Source organism: Pongo abelii, chromosome 23 (genome assembly GCF_028885655.2).
Source record: "Pongo abelii isolate AG06213 chromosome 23, NHGRI_mPonAbe1-v2.0_pri, whole genome shotgun sequence".
In the NCBI taxonomy this organism is placed as follows: Eukaryota; Metazoa; Chordata; class Mammalia; order Primates; family Hominidae; genus Pongo; species Pongo abelii.
In genome coordinates, this window is record NC_085929.1 from 26,500,668 (window position 1) to 26,514,922 (window position 14,255).

Here is a 14,255-nt window from a genome sequence, read left to right on the forward strand (position 1 = left end):
GCACCCGGCCCAAATTCCCCCTTTTTTATAGAGACATCAGTCATTGGAGTAGGGCCCCAGCCTGCTCCAGCATGACATCATCTTAACTAATTCCATCTGCAATGACTCCGTTTCCAAATGAGCTCCATTCTGAGGTACTGGGGGTTAGGGCCTCAGTGTATGAATTTGGGGGGACACAATTCAATCCAGAACACTCCCCACCCCCCACGGTCCCCAGCTGGCATGGGTGATTCCTCTGCCTTCCTGTGGCCAGGAGCCGTCATCAGCATGGATGTCAGGCAGTTTACTTGCCCATCAACAGCCCCCTCCCCACTAGCCCCAGGCCCAAGTATTATGGCCCAGCTCCCCACCAGATGGTTGTGCGTCTGCCTCTGCTGTCGTGTGACCTTCCTGTCCCAGCTCCCTGAGGACAGGGGCCGCCCTGCTGGCCGTGACCCCTCAGCATGTGGGCTGACGGTTGGGGAAGGGGTGCTAGGTGTGGTCTCCTGCTGGGGGCTGCCCCTCATTTCCCCCTCCTCATCCCTAGGAAGGCCCCGCCACCACTTGCCGCTGCTCTGGCCCACGAAGCAGTTTCACAGCTACTACAGACAGACCTTTCCGAATTCAGGAAGTTGCCCAGGGAGGAGGAAGAAGAGGAGGAGGAGGAGGATGACGAGGAGGAAAAGGCCCCTGTGACCTGTGAGTTCTGTTTCTTCTGAGGTGGCCCCAGGGCTGCTTAGCAGGCAACAAAGGGTGAGGACATTGTGGGAAGCCCATTGATTGGGGTCCCTAAGGATGCTGGGGCCCTCGCTCACAACAGCAGCAGAATCAAGGAGCAGAGAAGGCTTGGGGCCCCAGCGAGGTGGAGGGTGGCGGTCACAGCCCTCCACAGGTCACACGGTTCCCAGTCAGCCCACGAGGCAGGGGTGGGTGGTGCAGACACCCTCCTGTGTCCTGTCTGACTGAAGTTCCAGAACAGCCCAGGAAATTAAAGATGCTTATCCCGTTTCACAGAGGATCTCACAGGTGATCGATCTCTGGTCATGCAGCCAGGTTCAAGTGCCCTCAGTGTTGTAACTCAGCTAACATGCGCCCAGGCAGGCGAAGTCAGGGTCAGCCAGGTGGCATGCCAGCAGGTCTCGGGGCAGCAGCGTGGTCCCCTCAATGCTCAGGCCCCCTGCCTCAGCTGCCCCAAGTCAGGATTCTGTTGGGTGGAGACGCTCTACAGTGTCCATGAGCCCCATGGTTAGATGCTGGTGGAAGCTTGTCTGTCAGCCTGCTCCTAGGACAGCCATAAGCATGGTGTGGCCAGGGGAACCCAGAAATGGAGAGGGCTGCAGAGCCATTTCACAGAGGATATAATCATTAAAAAGCAGGGCTTTTATTTCATGTGACTTTCTTTCATTCTCCTAGTAATTTCATTTTATTATATTTCGCCAAAGTGTTGGTTGATGTTGGACCAGAAATACAGGGAGTAAGAATCGCAGGCTGCGGCAGGGGTGCCACAAGGGGGTAGCAACGTCCCACCCAGCTGAAAACTTGTCCCTGGACAGGCCAGCAGGCAGCAGAGTCGCAGTGGATTTTCCCTTCCTTGCCATTTCCTGTCTGCCATTTCCTTTCCCTTCCTTTACCATTTCCTTTCCTTTCCCTGTTGTTCTAAATTCGGCATTACTAGTGCATGTGTGCATCCGGGGAAAAGGAACAAGGTGGGAGAAGAGCGAGAAAGCGAATACCCGAGGCCTCCAGCATCAGTGGGTGCCCGCGCTCTCCTCCTCGCTCTCGTCCCCTGCCCTCCGCCCTGGCTCCCTGCCCGCATTCCCTGGGAGCGCAGCCTTGCCTTAGCCTGGGAGACAGCTGTCCACAGTGACAGGCGGCCATTGTTCTCGGCCGAGCCAGCAGGCTTCCGGCCGGTGGCAGCTGCTGCGCCTCCGCTCTGCGGCCCCACCAAGGGGGCGCCACCACCGCCCAGCCCCGCCCCGCCTGATGGGTCTCTGTCCGTCCACGCGGGAGACAGCGCCACCTGCCGGTGAGAAGGAGCGTCGCCGCGCCGGCACCAGCCCAGTCCTACGCCCGGGCTCCTGCAGGCCTGGGAAGGAAGGAGGGCGCAGCCAGAAGGAAGTCTCGCCTGCCCTTGCTTCCCTGTCTGTCACAGCGCCTCGCATGCAGGCCTGCCTAGCGGCCTTGATCATGCTCTCCCTGTCACGGACGTAGAATGTAGTCAAGTTTTTGGACTCCAAGCCATTCTTACAAAATTGCGTCAGAGTGGGGATTGTATTATAAGAATTGCCACTGAAGAGCAGCGGGTGGCTGAAACCTCTGTGTGGCTGCCAGTCAGCCCCTCCCCGGTGACTGGATCAGCGAAGAATCCAGAAGTGATTCCCGAGGTTGCGGGGCTTCAGCCCTTGGCATGGGGAGTCTGTGGGCCGGGCAGCACTGCCTCAGCCGCTGGCCTTTCCTGAGCAGAGTCTAGGCTAAGCGGCTGTTGGAAATAGCGGTAGCACCCGGGGCGAGACCGTGAGCCACAGCGGCAGCCGGAGTCTCCCCTCAGCCCAAGCTCAGGCCTGGTAAGCACCAGGAGCCCACAGTTTCCAGAGGGAGTGAGGAAGAGTCCATGGCATTTAGGGGCAGTTTTCTGGGCACAGTGGCCCTCAGACGAGAGGAAAAGGAGGCAGCACTACAAAGACTGGCAGGACGAGGGGGGTTTCCTGCTGGTTTGCAGGGGATCCACCGGCCAAACTTGTGTGGAGCTGCCTTCCCTGAGCTGGGCCTGCCCGAATGAGTTCTCAGGCCCCTCCTTCACCCCACAGCCTTGCCAGTCCCCAGTTCTTGCCAAATGCTTGAATAGGCCCCTGTGTTGGCTATGGCAGCAGCAGCTGGCTCTGGATGCCCCCAACCCTGCCTTGATGCATGGATTCCCAAGGACCTGTCTTTCTGTGACCTCCTGCGTGCATAAGCGCTCATGTTCATGGTTCTTTCTCGGTGGCCCCCTCTGGCCTCAGCCCTTCTCCTTTTCTTCCATAGCCTCCGCCTTTAGGCAGGAGCTCTTTCCTTCTCTCAGTTCCCCATGTCCTTTGGGTGTGGCCTGTGACGCTCAACTCCTGCCCTCGGCTGACTGGCCCTGATTCACCATGCTTGCCACATGCACCTGGGCTGGCAGGAGTTCCAGGAGAGTTTGTGCATTGAGGTGACATGAGTCCCTGAAGCCAGAGCCCCCATGGTTTCCTTTGGGCCTGTTACTGGTTGATCTTTTCTTGAGAAGCCAAGCTTAGGTAGGATTTGGGCATTTTTTCTTTTCAAATGAGTATTGTGGCTTATATTATTTGTTGCTACATAACAAATTGCCCCAAATGTAGTGGCTTAAAACAACAGACATTTATTCTCCCAGTTTCTGTGGGTCTGGAATCTGGGAGCAGCTTAGCTGGTTCTGGTCCAGGGTCTCTCACTGGGTTGTGGTCACATGTTTGCTGGCTGGGCTGGAGGGCCTGCTTTCGAGGTGGTTTCAACACTCGACCACTGACAGGAGGCCCTGGTCCCGTCCCATGTGGGCTCTCCATGGTGCTGCTTGAGCATCCTCACAGCTCAGATTGAGCGATGAGAGGGAGGGAGGAAGAGAGTGAAAACACACAAGGCGGGAGGTGCAGGGCCTCTTTGTTTCGTAGCACCTGAAGCACACACAGTCACTGCCACTCTCTTCATCAGAAGCAGCCAAGTCCCACACTCAGCGGTGGGAAGTGAGCTCCACCTCACGAAAGGGGAAGTCAAAGAATTTGTGGACATGCTTTAAAGCCACTGTCACGCGAGACGAACACTTGTAATGAAAAATTGGGGCAGTATTAAGAAAGTGTACTTCAGGAAAAAGCTGTCCATGGAACTGCCACGTGCAGGTCCACTCTGACACCTTGGTTGTGTGCTGTTCCTGCCTTTTTTTTTTCTGGCCCTGGTGGTTTTTCATGGACTTGTAGTTAAACTGCATATGTAATTTTCCTTCATTTTTCACTTAGTATCATGACATTTTACGTGCTTATAAACTCTATAAAAATCCATTTTTTAGTTTTCTGTTTTAAGAGACCAGGTCTCCCTCTGTCACCCAGACTGGAATGCAGTGGTGTAATCGGAGATCGCCGTAACCTCGACCTCCTTGGCTCAAGGGATCCTCCTGCTCCAGCCTCCCAAATAGCTGGGATTACATATACCACCACATGCAGATAATTTTTTTTGGTTTGGTGTTGTTTGTTTGCGACTGAGTTTCGCTCTGTTGTCCAGGCTGGAGTGTAGTGGCGCAATCTTGGCTCACTGCAACCTCTGCCTCCCGGATTCAAGCGATTTTCCTGCCTCAGCCTCCCAAGTAGCTGGGACTACATGTGCATCCCAACATGCCCAGCTAATTTTTGTATTTTTAGTAGAGACGGGATTTCACTTTGTTGGTCAGGGTGGTCTTGAACGCCGACCTCAAGTGATCTGCCTGCCTTTACCTCCCAAAGTGCTGGGACTACAGGCATGAGCCATGGCGCCCAGCCTGTTTTTAAGAGACAGGGTCTCTTTATGTTATCCAGGCTGGTCTTGAACTCCTGACCTCAAGCAGTCCTCCCACCTCAGCCTCTCAAAGTGCTGGGATTACAGGCATGAGCCACTATGCCTGGGCTAGTTTTTTTAATTAAACTTTTTGTTTTGAGATAATCATAGCTGCACATGCAGTTGTAATAAATAATACAAAGAGATTCCATGTACACTTTACCCAGTTTCCTCCAATGGTAACATTTTGCAAAACTATAATAAAATATCACCATCAGGATCCTAACATGGTCAAAATACAGAGCAGTTCCATCACCAGGATCCCTCCTGTCACCCTTTTAAGGCCACCCTTACACCCCCATCCCTACGGACCCCATCCCTAACCACTGGCAACTACTAATCTTCTCGGCTTCTACCATTTTATTATTTCAAGAACACATATAAATGGAAGCATATGATGTGTAACTTTAGGGGACTGGTTTAATTCTCTGGAGATTAGCCCAGGTTGTTTGATGCATCAGGAGTTCATTCTTTGCCATTCTTGAGTGGTATTCAAAGGTATGGGTCGACCATGGTTTGTTTAACCATTTCCACATTGAAGGACATCTAGGCTGACTCCAGATTTTGGCTGTTCCAGATAAAGCTGCTATGAACATTTGTGTTCATGTGTTCAAGCTTTTATGTGAACAGTCTTCATTGTTCTGGGATAAGTCCGCAGGAGTGCCACGGTGGGGTCGTATGGGAGTTGCATATTTCGTTATGAAAATCATATTTAATAGCAGCTTAATTCTTCATCAAGAGACTAGATCTTTTTTTTTTTTTTTTTTTTTTTTTTTTTTTTTTTTTTTTTTTTGAGACAGAGTCTTGCTCTGTCGCCCAGGCTGGAGCACAATGGCACGATCTCGGCTCACTGCAACCTCCGCCTCCCGGGTTCAAGCAATTCTCCTGCCTCAGCCTCCCGAGTAGCTGGGATTACAGGCACCCGCCACCATGCCCGGCTAATTTGTGTATTTTTAGTAGAGACGGGGTTTCACCATGTTGGCTAGGCTGGTCTCGAACTCCTGACCTTGGGTGATCCCCCCACCTCGGCCTCCCAAAGTGCTGGGATTACAGGTGTGAGCCACCACGCCTGGCCAAGACTAGATCATAATTTAAGTATTATTCCTTTGTCATTGGATATATAGTATTTCTAATTAATGGGCAATTATAAGTGATTCTGTACTTTGTCTTTAAAATTATTTTTGTGTTTCTGATTATTTCTTTAGGATGGGTTCCCATGAGTAGAGTTGCTCCATGGTGGGATGGGAGACTTCAAGGGGCAAGTTGCCAAACTAGACATTTCTAATTCTGGTAACAGGCTGCCATGTGTGCGTTATTGAGTTGATGTGCTCACAATGCCCTGGGCGGTGATGGGGGCTTTGCAGGCCCACGTGGGAGCTGTCAGGGAGCCAGCGAGGCCTCAGCTGGCTTGGTTGGCACTTCCCTGACAATCCTTCCATTGTGCCCATCAGTGCTGGATGCCCAAAGCCTGGCACGGAGTTTCTTTAACCGCCTTTGGGAAGTTGCCGGCCAGTGGCAGAAGCAGGTGCCATTGGCTGCCCGGGCCTCACAGCGGCAGTGGCTGGTCTCCATCCACGCTATCCGGAACACTCGCCGCAAGATGGAGGACCGGCACGTGTCCCTCCCTTCCTTCAACCAGCTCTTCGGCTTGTCTGTGAGTGCTCCCATCCAGACCCTGGGGACAGCTTCGGAGGACCAGGGCGAGGGTGGGGGCCCCCCAGGTACCAAGAAGAGCTGCCCGCCAAGGCTGAGACAGGAGAGACACCCGTCAGCCCCTGTACTTGCCCAGCAAGAGACTAAGAAGGGCAACAGTGTGAGTCTGTTATGAGGGAGGCCTGGATGCCACGTTCCCCTGACTCCTGCACCAGGAGCCACCTGGGGCAGCCCCTCATTTTATGCTTGTAGCAACTCATAACAGATGGTGAAACCAAGGCTGCCGCCAGCTGTCCTTTTCCAAACCTCCCAGCTCATACGCACATAAGCCGGGCGAAGGCCATACTGATTCTCCCAGACTCTACCCCATCAGTGCCTGGCTCCACGCCCCCTGGGAGCACCCTGGGTCCCGCGGGTCTGTGACTCTCACCTCATCCCCACCAGGACCCTGTGGACCGTGCCTACTTTGCTGTGTTTGATGGTCACGGAGGTGTGGATGCTGCGAGGTACGCCGCTGTCCACGTGCACACCAACGCTGCCCGCCAGCCAGAGCTGCTCACAGACCCTGCAGGAGCCCTCAGAGAAGCTTTCCGGCGCACCGACCAGATGTTTCTCAGGAAAGCCAAGCGAGAGGTGAGGACTGGCCGCTGGGCCTCGGGTGCAGTTTGGAGGCCAGTGAGAGTCCCGGCCTCTGCAGTGGGAAAAATGCCAAAGGGGCTGGTGGTGCTGGAAGGTCCTCACTAAACACTGCCGGTGGTCCTGCCATTTTTTCTAAAGGGGCTTGGTTTTCACTTGAACGGAAGCAGCACAAAGCCTGCCCTGACCCAGCATGGTGGGCCTCTCAGCCACACAGACCTGCCTGGCACAGAGGGTCTGCTGGCCTCGGGGAAGGCAGCTGTGGTCAAGCGTTCCTGGGATTTTGTTTTAATGAGATATGGCAAGGCGACAGACACAGACCAGGACCTTAACAAAGAGTCTACTACTCACAGTTCCTGAGAGGAGGGGCCACACCTCACAGGGCCATGCATGGGAAGCACTGAGGTAGTCGGGGCGCAGAGAGAAGAGAGGGAAGCTGGGCCAGAGCCTTCTCTGCATCCTCCCCAGGTGTTTGCTGTCTCGAGGAATCAGCTGGCCTGGGAAGGGGCAGCCCCTCCAGGACCAGCAAGGCCACAAGATGTCAAAGCATCATAAAAGGGGGAATATGTAAAACCTGATTAATCTACTGCCTGCCTCCCCTTCCTCCTCTAGGCAGGGTCTCAGCAGGCTACCGATGTCCTCTGGGAACACTCCTTCGGGAGTTATAGCCACGTGCAGGGATGAGGCATTTGTTTCTGAAAGAAGAAAGAATACAAATGCGTCAGGCCCCTCCTCTGTGAACTTAGCCACTCTGAACCTCACCAGCAGAATTTCACTAGGTCCTTCTTGTAGCCCTCTGAGGTGAATACGAATATTGTACCCATTGTAGACATTGCGAAACTGAGGCTCAGATTGCTTAAAAGACCTGCCCCAGTGAGAAGACACCAGGGGAAAGGTGCACTTTTGTCACATGCTCTGAGTACAGACCTTCATGGAAATTAGCAGAGCCGGGCTTTGTATCTCAATAGAAAACCGTGCAATCTCTGTAGCTGCAAGGACCCCAGTGAAAAGCAGGCAAGCCTCCACTCCTGGCCTCTCACCTCAGCCCCAGGAAGTGACAAAGGCCTCTGAGCTCAAGGCTGCCTCAGAGTAGAAAACGGATTCTCTGAAGCAGGCATAACCGCTTTATTGAGGCTGGGCACAGTGGCTCACACCTGTAATCCCAGCACTTTGGGAGGCAGAGGCCGGCGGATCACTTCAATTTAGGAATTCGAGACCAGCCTGGCCACCATGGTGAAACCTCGTCTCTACTAAAAATACAAAAATTGGCCAGGTGCGGTGGCTCATGCCTGTAATCCCAGCACTTTGGGAGGCTGAGGTAGGCAGATCACTTGAGGTCAGGAGTTTGAGACCAGCCTGGCCAACGTGGTGAAACCCTGCCTCTACTAAAAATTAAAAAAAAAATTAGCCAGGTATGGTGGCACGCGCCTATAGTCCCAGCTACTTGGGAGGCTGAGGCATGAGAATCACTTGAGCCCAGGAGATGGAGGTTGCAGTGAGCTGAGACTGTGCCACTGCACTCCAGCCTGGGTGACAGAGCAAGATTTTGCCTCTAAATAAATAAATAAATAGCCAGGCGCAGTGACTAACGCCTGTAATCCTAGCACTTTGGGAGGCCAAGGCAGGCAGATTGCCTGAGCTCAGGAGTTCAAGACCAGCCTGGGAAGGAAACATGGCAAAACCCCGTCTCTACTAAAAACACAAAAAATTAGCTGGGCGTGGTGCTGTACGCCTGTAATCTCAGCTACTTGGGAGGCTGAGGCAGGAGAATCGCTTGAATCCAGGAGGCGGAGGTTGCAGTGAGCCGAGATTGCGCCATTGCACTCCAGCCTGGGTGACAGAGCAAGATTCTGTCTCAAAATAAATAAATAAATAAATAAATAAACATCTTTATTGAGATACAATTGACACGTAGTAAGTGGTGCATATTTGAAGTCCACAATTTGGCAAGTTTTGGCTTATAGCATATACACCTGTGGATTCCTCACCACAGTAACGGGAGTATTCATCACCCCCGGAAGCTTCATCCTGCCCCGTGTCATCCTCTGCCCTTCCCTACCTCCTCTCAACTCTCATGGGCCCTCTCTCCCTGCAGCGGCTGCAGAGTGGCACCACAGGTGTGTGTGCGCTCATTGCAGGAGCGACCCTGCACGTCGCCTGGCTCGGGGACTCCCAGGTCATTTTGGTACAGCAGGGACAGGTGGTGAAGCTGATGGAGCCACACAGACCAGAACGGCAGGTAAGGGGATCCCTGCGCCCAGGCCCAGGATATTCCTGGCCTCCATCATGCTGGGCCCACAGGGGAACCCCACCCAGCCTGGGAACTTCAGGAAGTATTAATCCTGGCACCTTTCAAGAGGGAGGGCTCCCCACCTGATTTGAGTGGCCAGGGGGTCCCACATGAGCCCTTCCTGAGAGCCCAGAGCCCAGAGCTCCAGGGGAGAGCAGAGCCCTCTGCACTGACAGGCATCCCAGTGCAGTCAGCGCAGCCCAGTGCAGACCAGAGCCTATGATATACACGGACAAGGAGGCCACAGGCTGTGGGTGAGGAGGTGATGCTGCCCCGGGGCTGGAGGGAACCTGGCTTGGGGCTGTACTGAGTAGAGGCTGCCTGGGACCCTGGCACTCAGGTCATCACCTGGATATGAGGATGACAGTCCCACTCAGACCTCTTCTCACAAAACTGTCTCATCCATGTGTCTCCTGAGGTTGGATTGCGAGCATTCAGATATCATGGAATGACTGTTTATCCCTCAAACCCCACTTTTCCCACATGCTGTTCTCCACCAGCTATGTTTGATTAACCACGCACATGGTGGATAATTCTACATCAGCACATAGGAGCACCCATCCTTTCTTGGGGCTGCGGACATTGCGTTCATCATGCAGTCCCCTGTGGGTGAGCATGAAGATCTTTTCAGTCTTTTGGTGCTAAAAACAATGCATCTGTACCTACTTTGTGCAGCATTAATTGCTCAGAGTCAAGTGTACCTATATCTGTAGGACACATCCCCAGAAGTGGGATGGCTAGGTTGGAACTGATGCACGTACAGTCTGGGTAGATTTGCCAAGCTGCCCACCTCAGGCCATGCCAGCCTGGGCTGGCACTACATGCCCAAGAAGGTCCATTTCCCCACAGTCCCACCAGCCTGCAGGATTCTTCCTGTCAGGTAAGAAGGCTGTCTTGGGGCAATTGTTAAGTTTGCTTTTCTGTTACAGAGTGAGTTTGAGCATCTTTTCAAAAGCTGAAGATCATTTACACAACCTTTCCTGCAAACACTGTTTTTTTCCTTTGCCTGTTTTTCTTATCAGTTTATAGATTCCTTGTATATGTGAAGGAGGTTGGCTCCTTGTCTGTGACGATTTGCAAATATTTTTCCATGCATCTTTTCTTTTATTTTTGTTTATGGGCTTTTGCCACATGGAAGCTTTGTGTTTTTCTGTAGTTGAGTAGTCTTCCTTTTTGTGGCTTCTGGGTTTGGAAAACACATAGAGACCACCAGGACTTGATGATTATAACAGTCAGGGGCAGCTATATTCCTTGGCCTTTCACTGTGGCTCACGGCCTGGGATGGGCCCCCGTACGTCCTCTCCCCGTTGTACAGAGGAGAAAACTGAGGCTCAGTCACTTGCCCAGAGCACACCGCCAAAGTCACAGATAGTCTCTGCCACTCCCCTGCCTCCACCACCGTGGGGGAATTTGGCACCTGCTCCCTAGTGGGCTCTCCTCCCCAGGATATGCAGTCAGATGAAATGTGGCCAAGTCAGGATTCGTGCTGGGCCCACTCCCACCTGCTGCCTGCACACCTGCAGGCTCAGCATTCAGCACCCCCTTAAAGCCCAGTGGGGACTCTGTTCAAACACTGCCTGAGCCCTGCAGTATGGTGTCATGGCAGAGGATGGACAGATGGCCTTGCCTGGTCCCGGCTCCACCGCTTCCAAGTCCATCACACAGGGGTCCCTGGAGGTTTGGGCTAAGGATTGGGTGTCCCAGTGCATGTGGAGTGCAGAGATCAGAGCTTGCACAAGAGAAGCACACACAGGTGTCTGTGTTCTTGGCTGCAGCCCGCACGGGCCAAGGAGTTCAGATCCAGTGCCCCCCACCTCCCCTTCCCTGCCGCCATGCTCTGTAGGCTTGGCCCCTCTTGCTGTGATCCTAATCACAGCCTTCCACCCTAAAGAATTAATCACAGATCCAGGCCAAGGTTCTCACACAAAAACAAGCATCATGTCGGTTACAAGAGCAAGAAACTGGCCTCAACCTGGCGAGCTTCAACGGGGGTCCAGCAGTGGCCCAGAGCAGCTTCGAGGAGTACGTGGGGAGTGCGTGGTGCTCTGCCTTGTTCTGCGGCTGTCTGAACAGTCTCCTGCCTCTGCACTCAGTTCACCCTCCAAACACTGAGTGCCCACTCTGCACAGGATACTTTGTTGAGGCAGTGAGATAACACAGGACCCACTTCCTGCCTCTAAGTCTAATGGGGGAGCAGGAGGAAGGCAAGGACCTGGGCAGGATGTGGCAGAGAGATGAAGGGAGCCGCATCTCAGGCAGGTGCAATTCCTGCAGGCCAGGAGAGAGACCAGGAGGAAAGGGCAGGTTATGCCAGAATAAGGGCCAGGGGTGGAGGTGTGCTCCAAGTGATCCTCCCACCTCTCAAGCCTCGGGAGGCAGGAGGATGGCTTGAGCCCTAGAGGTCGAGGCTGCAGTGAGCTATGTTCATGACACTGCACTCGAGCCTTGGCGACAGAGTGAGACCCGGTCTTCAAAAAACAAAAGCCCCAGAATCAGTGGGTAGAAGACTCGGGGTAGGGGAGAGGACCACCCACCTGCTGCTCCTTCAGCTGGAAAAGCTGGACTGCTCCAGGCTGGGAGGAACTCTGTAAGGACTCACTAGAAGCTTCTGAAGTGATCAGGCTACTGGAGGACAAGTTGAGGGCTGGGTCACAAAAGTGAGTCCAGGAGGGCAGTGAGAGTCACTCAAAGTCACAGGTCACGCTGGCACGCCTGGCAGGCAGCCTGGGAGAGATAGGAGTCCCGGCTCTGCAGGTGGAGACGTCGCAGAGGGCCTTGGACATCCAGGAGGATGGCGGTGCCATAGGCAACACTGCTGCGGCCTGGCCAGGTGGAGCTCTGCGCTCCTAGGAGGCAGGAAATGGCTGTTCACAGGAGCCCACAGGCCACCGGCTCCAGCTTTGACCTGGGAAGCTGTTTCAGGCAGGTGGAGAGGATGAGGTTTGAGGAGCAGAGGGAAGAGCTGCTGAGGGTGGGTGCTGGGCAGTCGGGAGGCGAAGGCAGGAGATGGCTTGAGCCCTAGAGGTCAAGGCTGCAGTGAGCTATGTTCATGACACTGCACTCCAGCCTTGGCAACAGAGCAAGACCCTGTCTCCAAAAAAAAAAAAAAAAAAACAGAATCAGTGAGTAGGAGACTCAGGGGGAAGGGGACAAGACCCGTTAGCCTGGGGATATGTTAGTCCCGGACCAGACTGAGCCTGGCTAGTGTGTGACGGAGGTGGGAGCCACTGGAGAGGAGGAGGACCCAGGTTCCCGGCCAGGGTTAGAGGGGCAAGCCGGCGCAGCCTGTCCAGCACAGGGGTGTGGAATGGTAGGAGAGGGGATCACAGGCTGCCGGGGAGCAGTGCGGCCCCTGTGCCCTCCTGCCCTTTGGCTCTACCCTGTCCCACAGCCATCCCTGGTGGTGGGGAGGGGCGTCAGGCAGGAAGGTTCTAAGCTCAGCCTGCATGGCCCCCTGTGGGGAAGAGCCACCTCCAGAGGGCATGGGAAGCAGATTGCCGTTCATCCTCCATCACCTGCCCACATGCCTGCCTCTAGGACATTGAGGGGCTGGAGTGGGCTGGGGTGTGTGGGATACAGAAGCAGAGACAGGCTCCTCATTCTCCCTGGAGCCTCCCACGCTCACAGCCCCTCCCCAGGGAACGCCTCTGAGGCACAGGGGAGGAGGCGCTGCTTCCTCTGCCGCTCCTCGCCGTCTGCAGGCGCCTTCACGCGTGTGTGTGGGCACATGTGTGTGTGAACATTCGTGCGTACTCTGTGTTAATCCACCTGCCTCTCCCCGTGCCCCTTCTCCTGGCCTCTTCTTGGCTGTCTCCTGCTCTTCCCTCCTTCCTGGTCCTCCTTGCCTTTTCCTTGCCCTGCTCAGACCCCAGAGGTGGCAGCTTAGACCCAGAGACAGCCTTGAGCTCCCTGTTCCTGCCCCTTCATGGCTTGATTCTCCAGCTCAGCTGGGACAGGAGCACCCAGCCTACCAGGCACTGGTCCAGTTGCCACACAGGCTCATGGCTGCAGTGCCCAGGAAGGCCAGGACTCCTGCAAATCCATGTCATTCCCACCATGATGCCCTCTGCAGGGGAGCCACATAAGGAGGCCTGGTCCTTGGTACAGGCGTCTGGAGAAGGCTCCCTCCCCCAGGCCTCCCGCAGTGCATGTCCGTCTGCTCCGGGGAGGGAATTGGCTGATACCCCAATCTGTCTAGGAGACGCTATCACCTGGGGCATCAGAGTTCTCATGCCCAGCTGGTGCTGTGCCTGGGGACTAGAAGGGCTGGTGCTGTGTGGGGTCAGGAGGTTTACCTGATAAACCGGTAAGGGATGCCCTCTTTCCCCAGTAGACTTGGGAGGTGCCTCACTCCCAAGGTGCCTCCGTCACTCTGTCAGGGGTGCTGCTGTGCAGCCTTCAGGCAGCAGGCTGTCATCGGGGCAGCCTCTCCTTTGGGCAGAGGCTCTTAGGACCAAAGAGGTTTCTAGAGGACTTGTGGCTGAACCAAGCCTCTGTCCTGTCCCTGGAGGAACCCAGGCCTGGGGTGTTGTGGTCCCCAGGTGAGTGGAGACTGTGCCTGGGCTGAGCTTGGGTAGAGGAGGACAAGAGCTAGGCCAGGCACGGTGGCTCACACCTGTAATCCCAGCACTTTGGGAAGCCGAGGAGGGTGGATCATGAGGTCAGGAGATCGAGACCAGTCTGGCCAACTTGGAGAAACCCCGTCTCCACTAAAAACACAAAAAAATTAGCCGGGCATGGTGGCACGCCCCTGCAGTCCCAGCTACTCAGGAGGCTGAGGCGGGAGAATCACTTGAACCCAGGAGGCAGAGGTTGCAGTGAGCCAAGATCGTGCCACTTCACTCCAGCCAGGTGATAGAGTGAGACTCCGTCTCAAAAAAAAAAAAAAGAACTGGACAGGCACAGGCTGCTGTCAGGGCCTCGCTCAGGCTTCCCTGCTGTGTGACCACTCATGTCACGTGCTCCATCTTGGCCCAGCAGCTTTCAGGGCAGAGATGGTGTCCCGAGCTACAGACAGGGAAGCAGAGGGATCTGCTGTCTGTGTCGGGCTCGTAAGCCTCGTGAGTGCCTCCCTGACCCAGAATGCTACCCAGGGGCGCAGGCACCGCTAGGCGGCCTCAGGTGG

General features: G+C 54.8%; 1 protein-coding gene across 1 annotated transcript in view; it reads left to right on the forward strand.

Moving 5' to 3' along the window:
* PPM1F (protein phosphatase, Mg2+/Mn2+ dependent 1F) overlaps positions 1–14,255 on the forward strand; it is a 33,539-nt gene that overhangs the window by 12,746 nt on the left and 6,538 nt on the right. The window contains exons 3-6 of the mRNA XM_003780180.5: positions 527–678; positions 6,003–6,205; positions 6,649–6,837; positions 8,936–9,079. Of these exons, the coding sequence (XP_003780228.3) occupies positions 527–678; positions 6,003–6,205; positions 6,649–6,837; positions 8,936–9,079 (688 nt within the window). The remainder of the gene's footprint in view (positions 1–526; positions 679–6,002; positions 6,206–6,648; positions 6,838–8,935; positions 9,080–14,255) is intronic.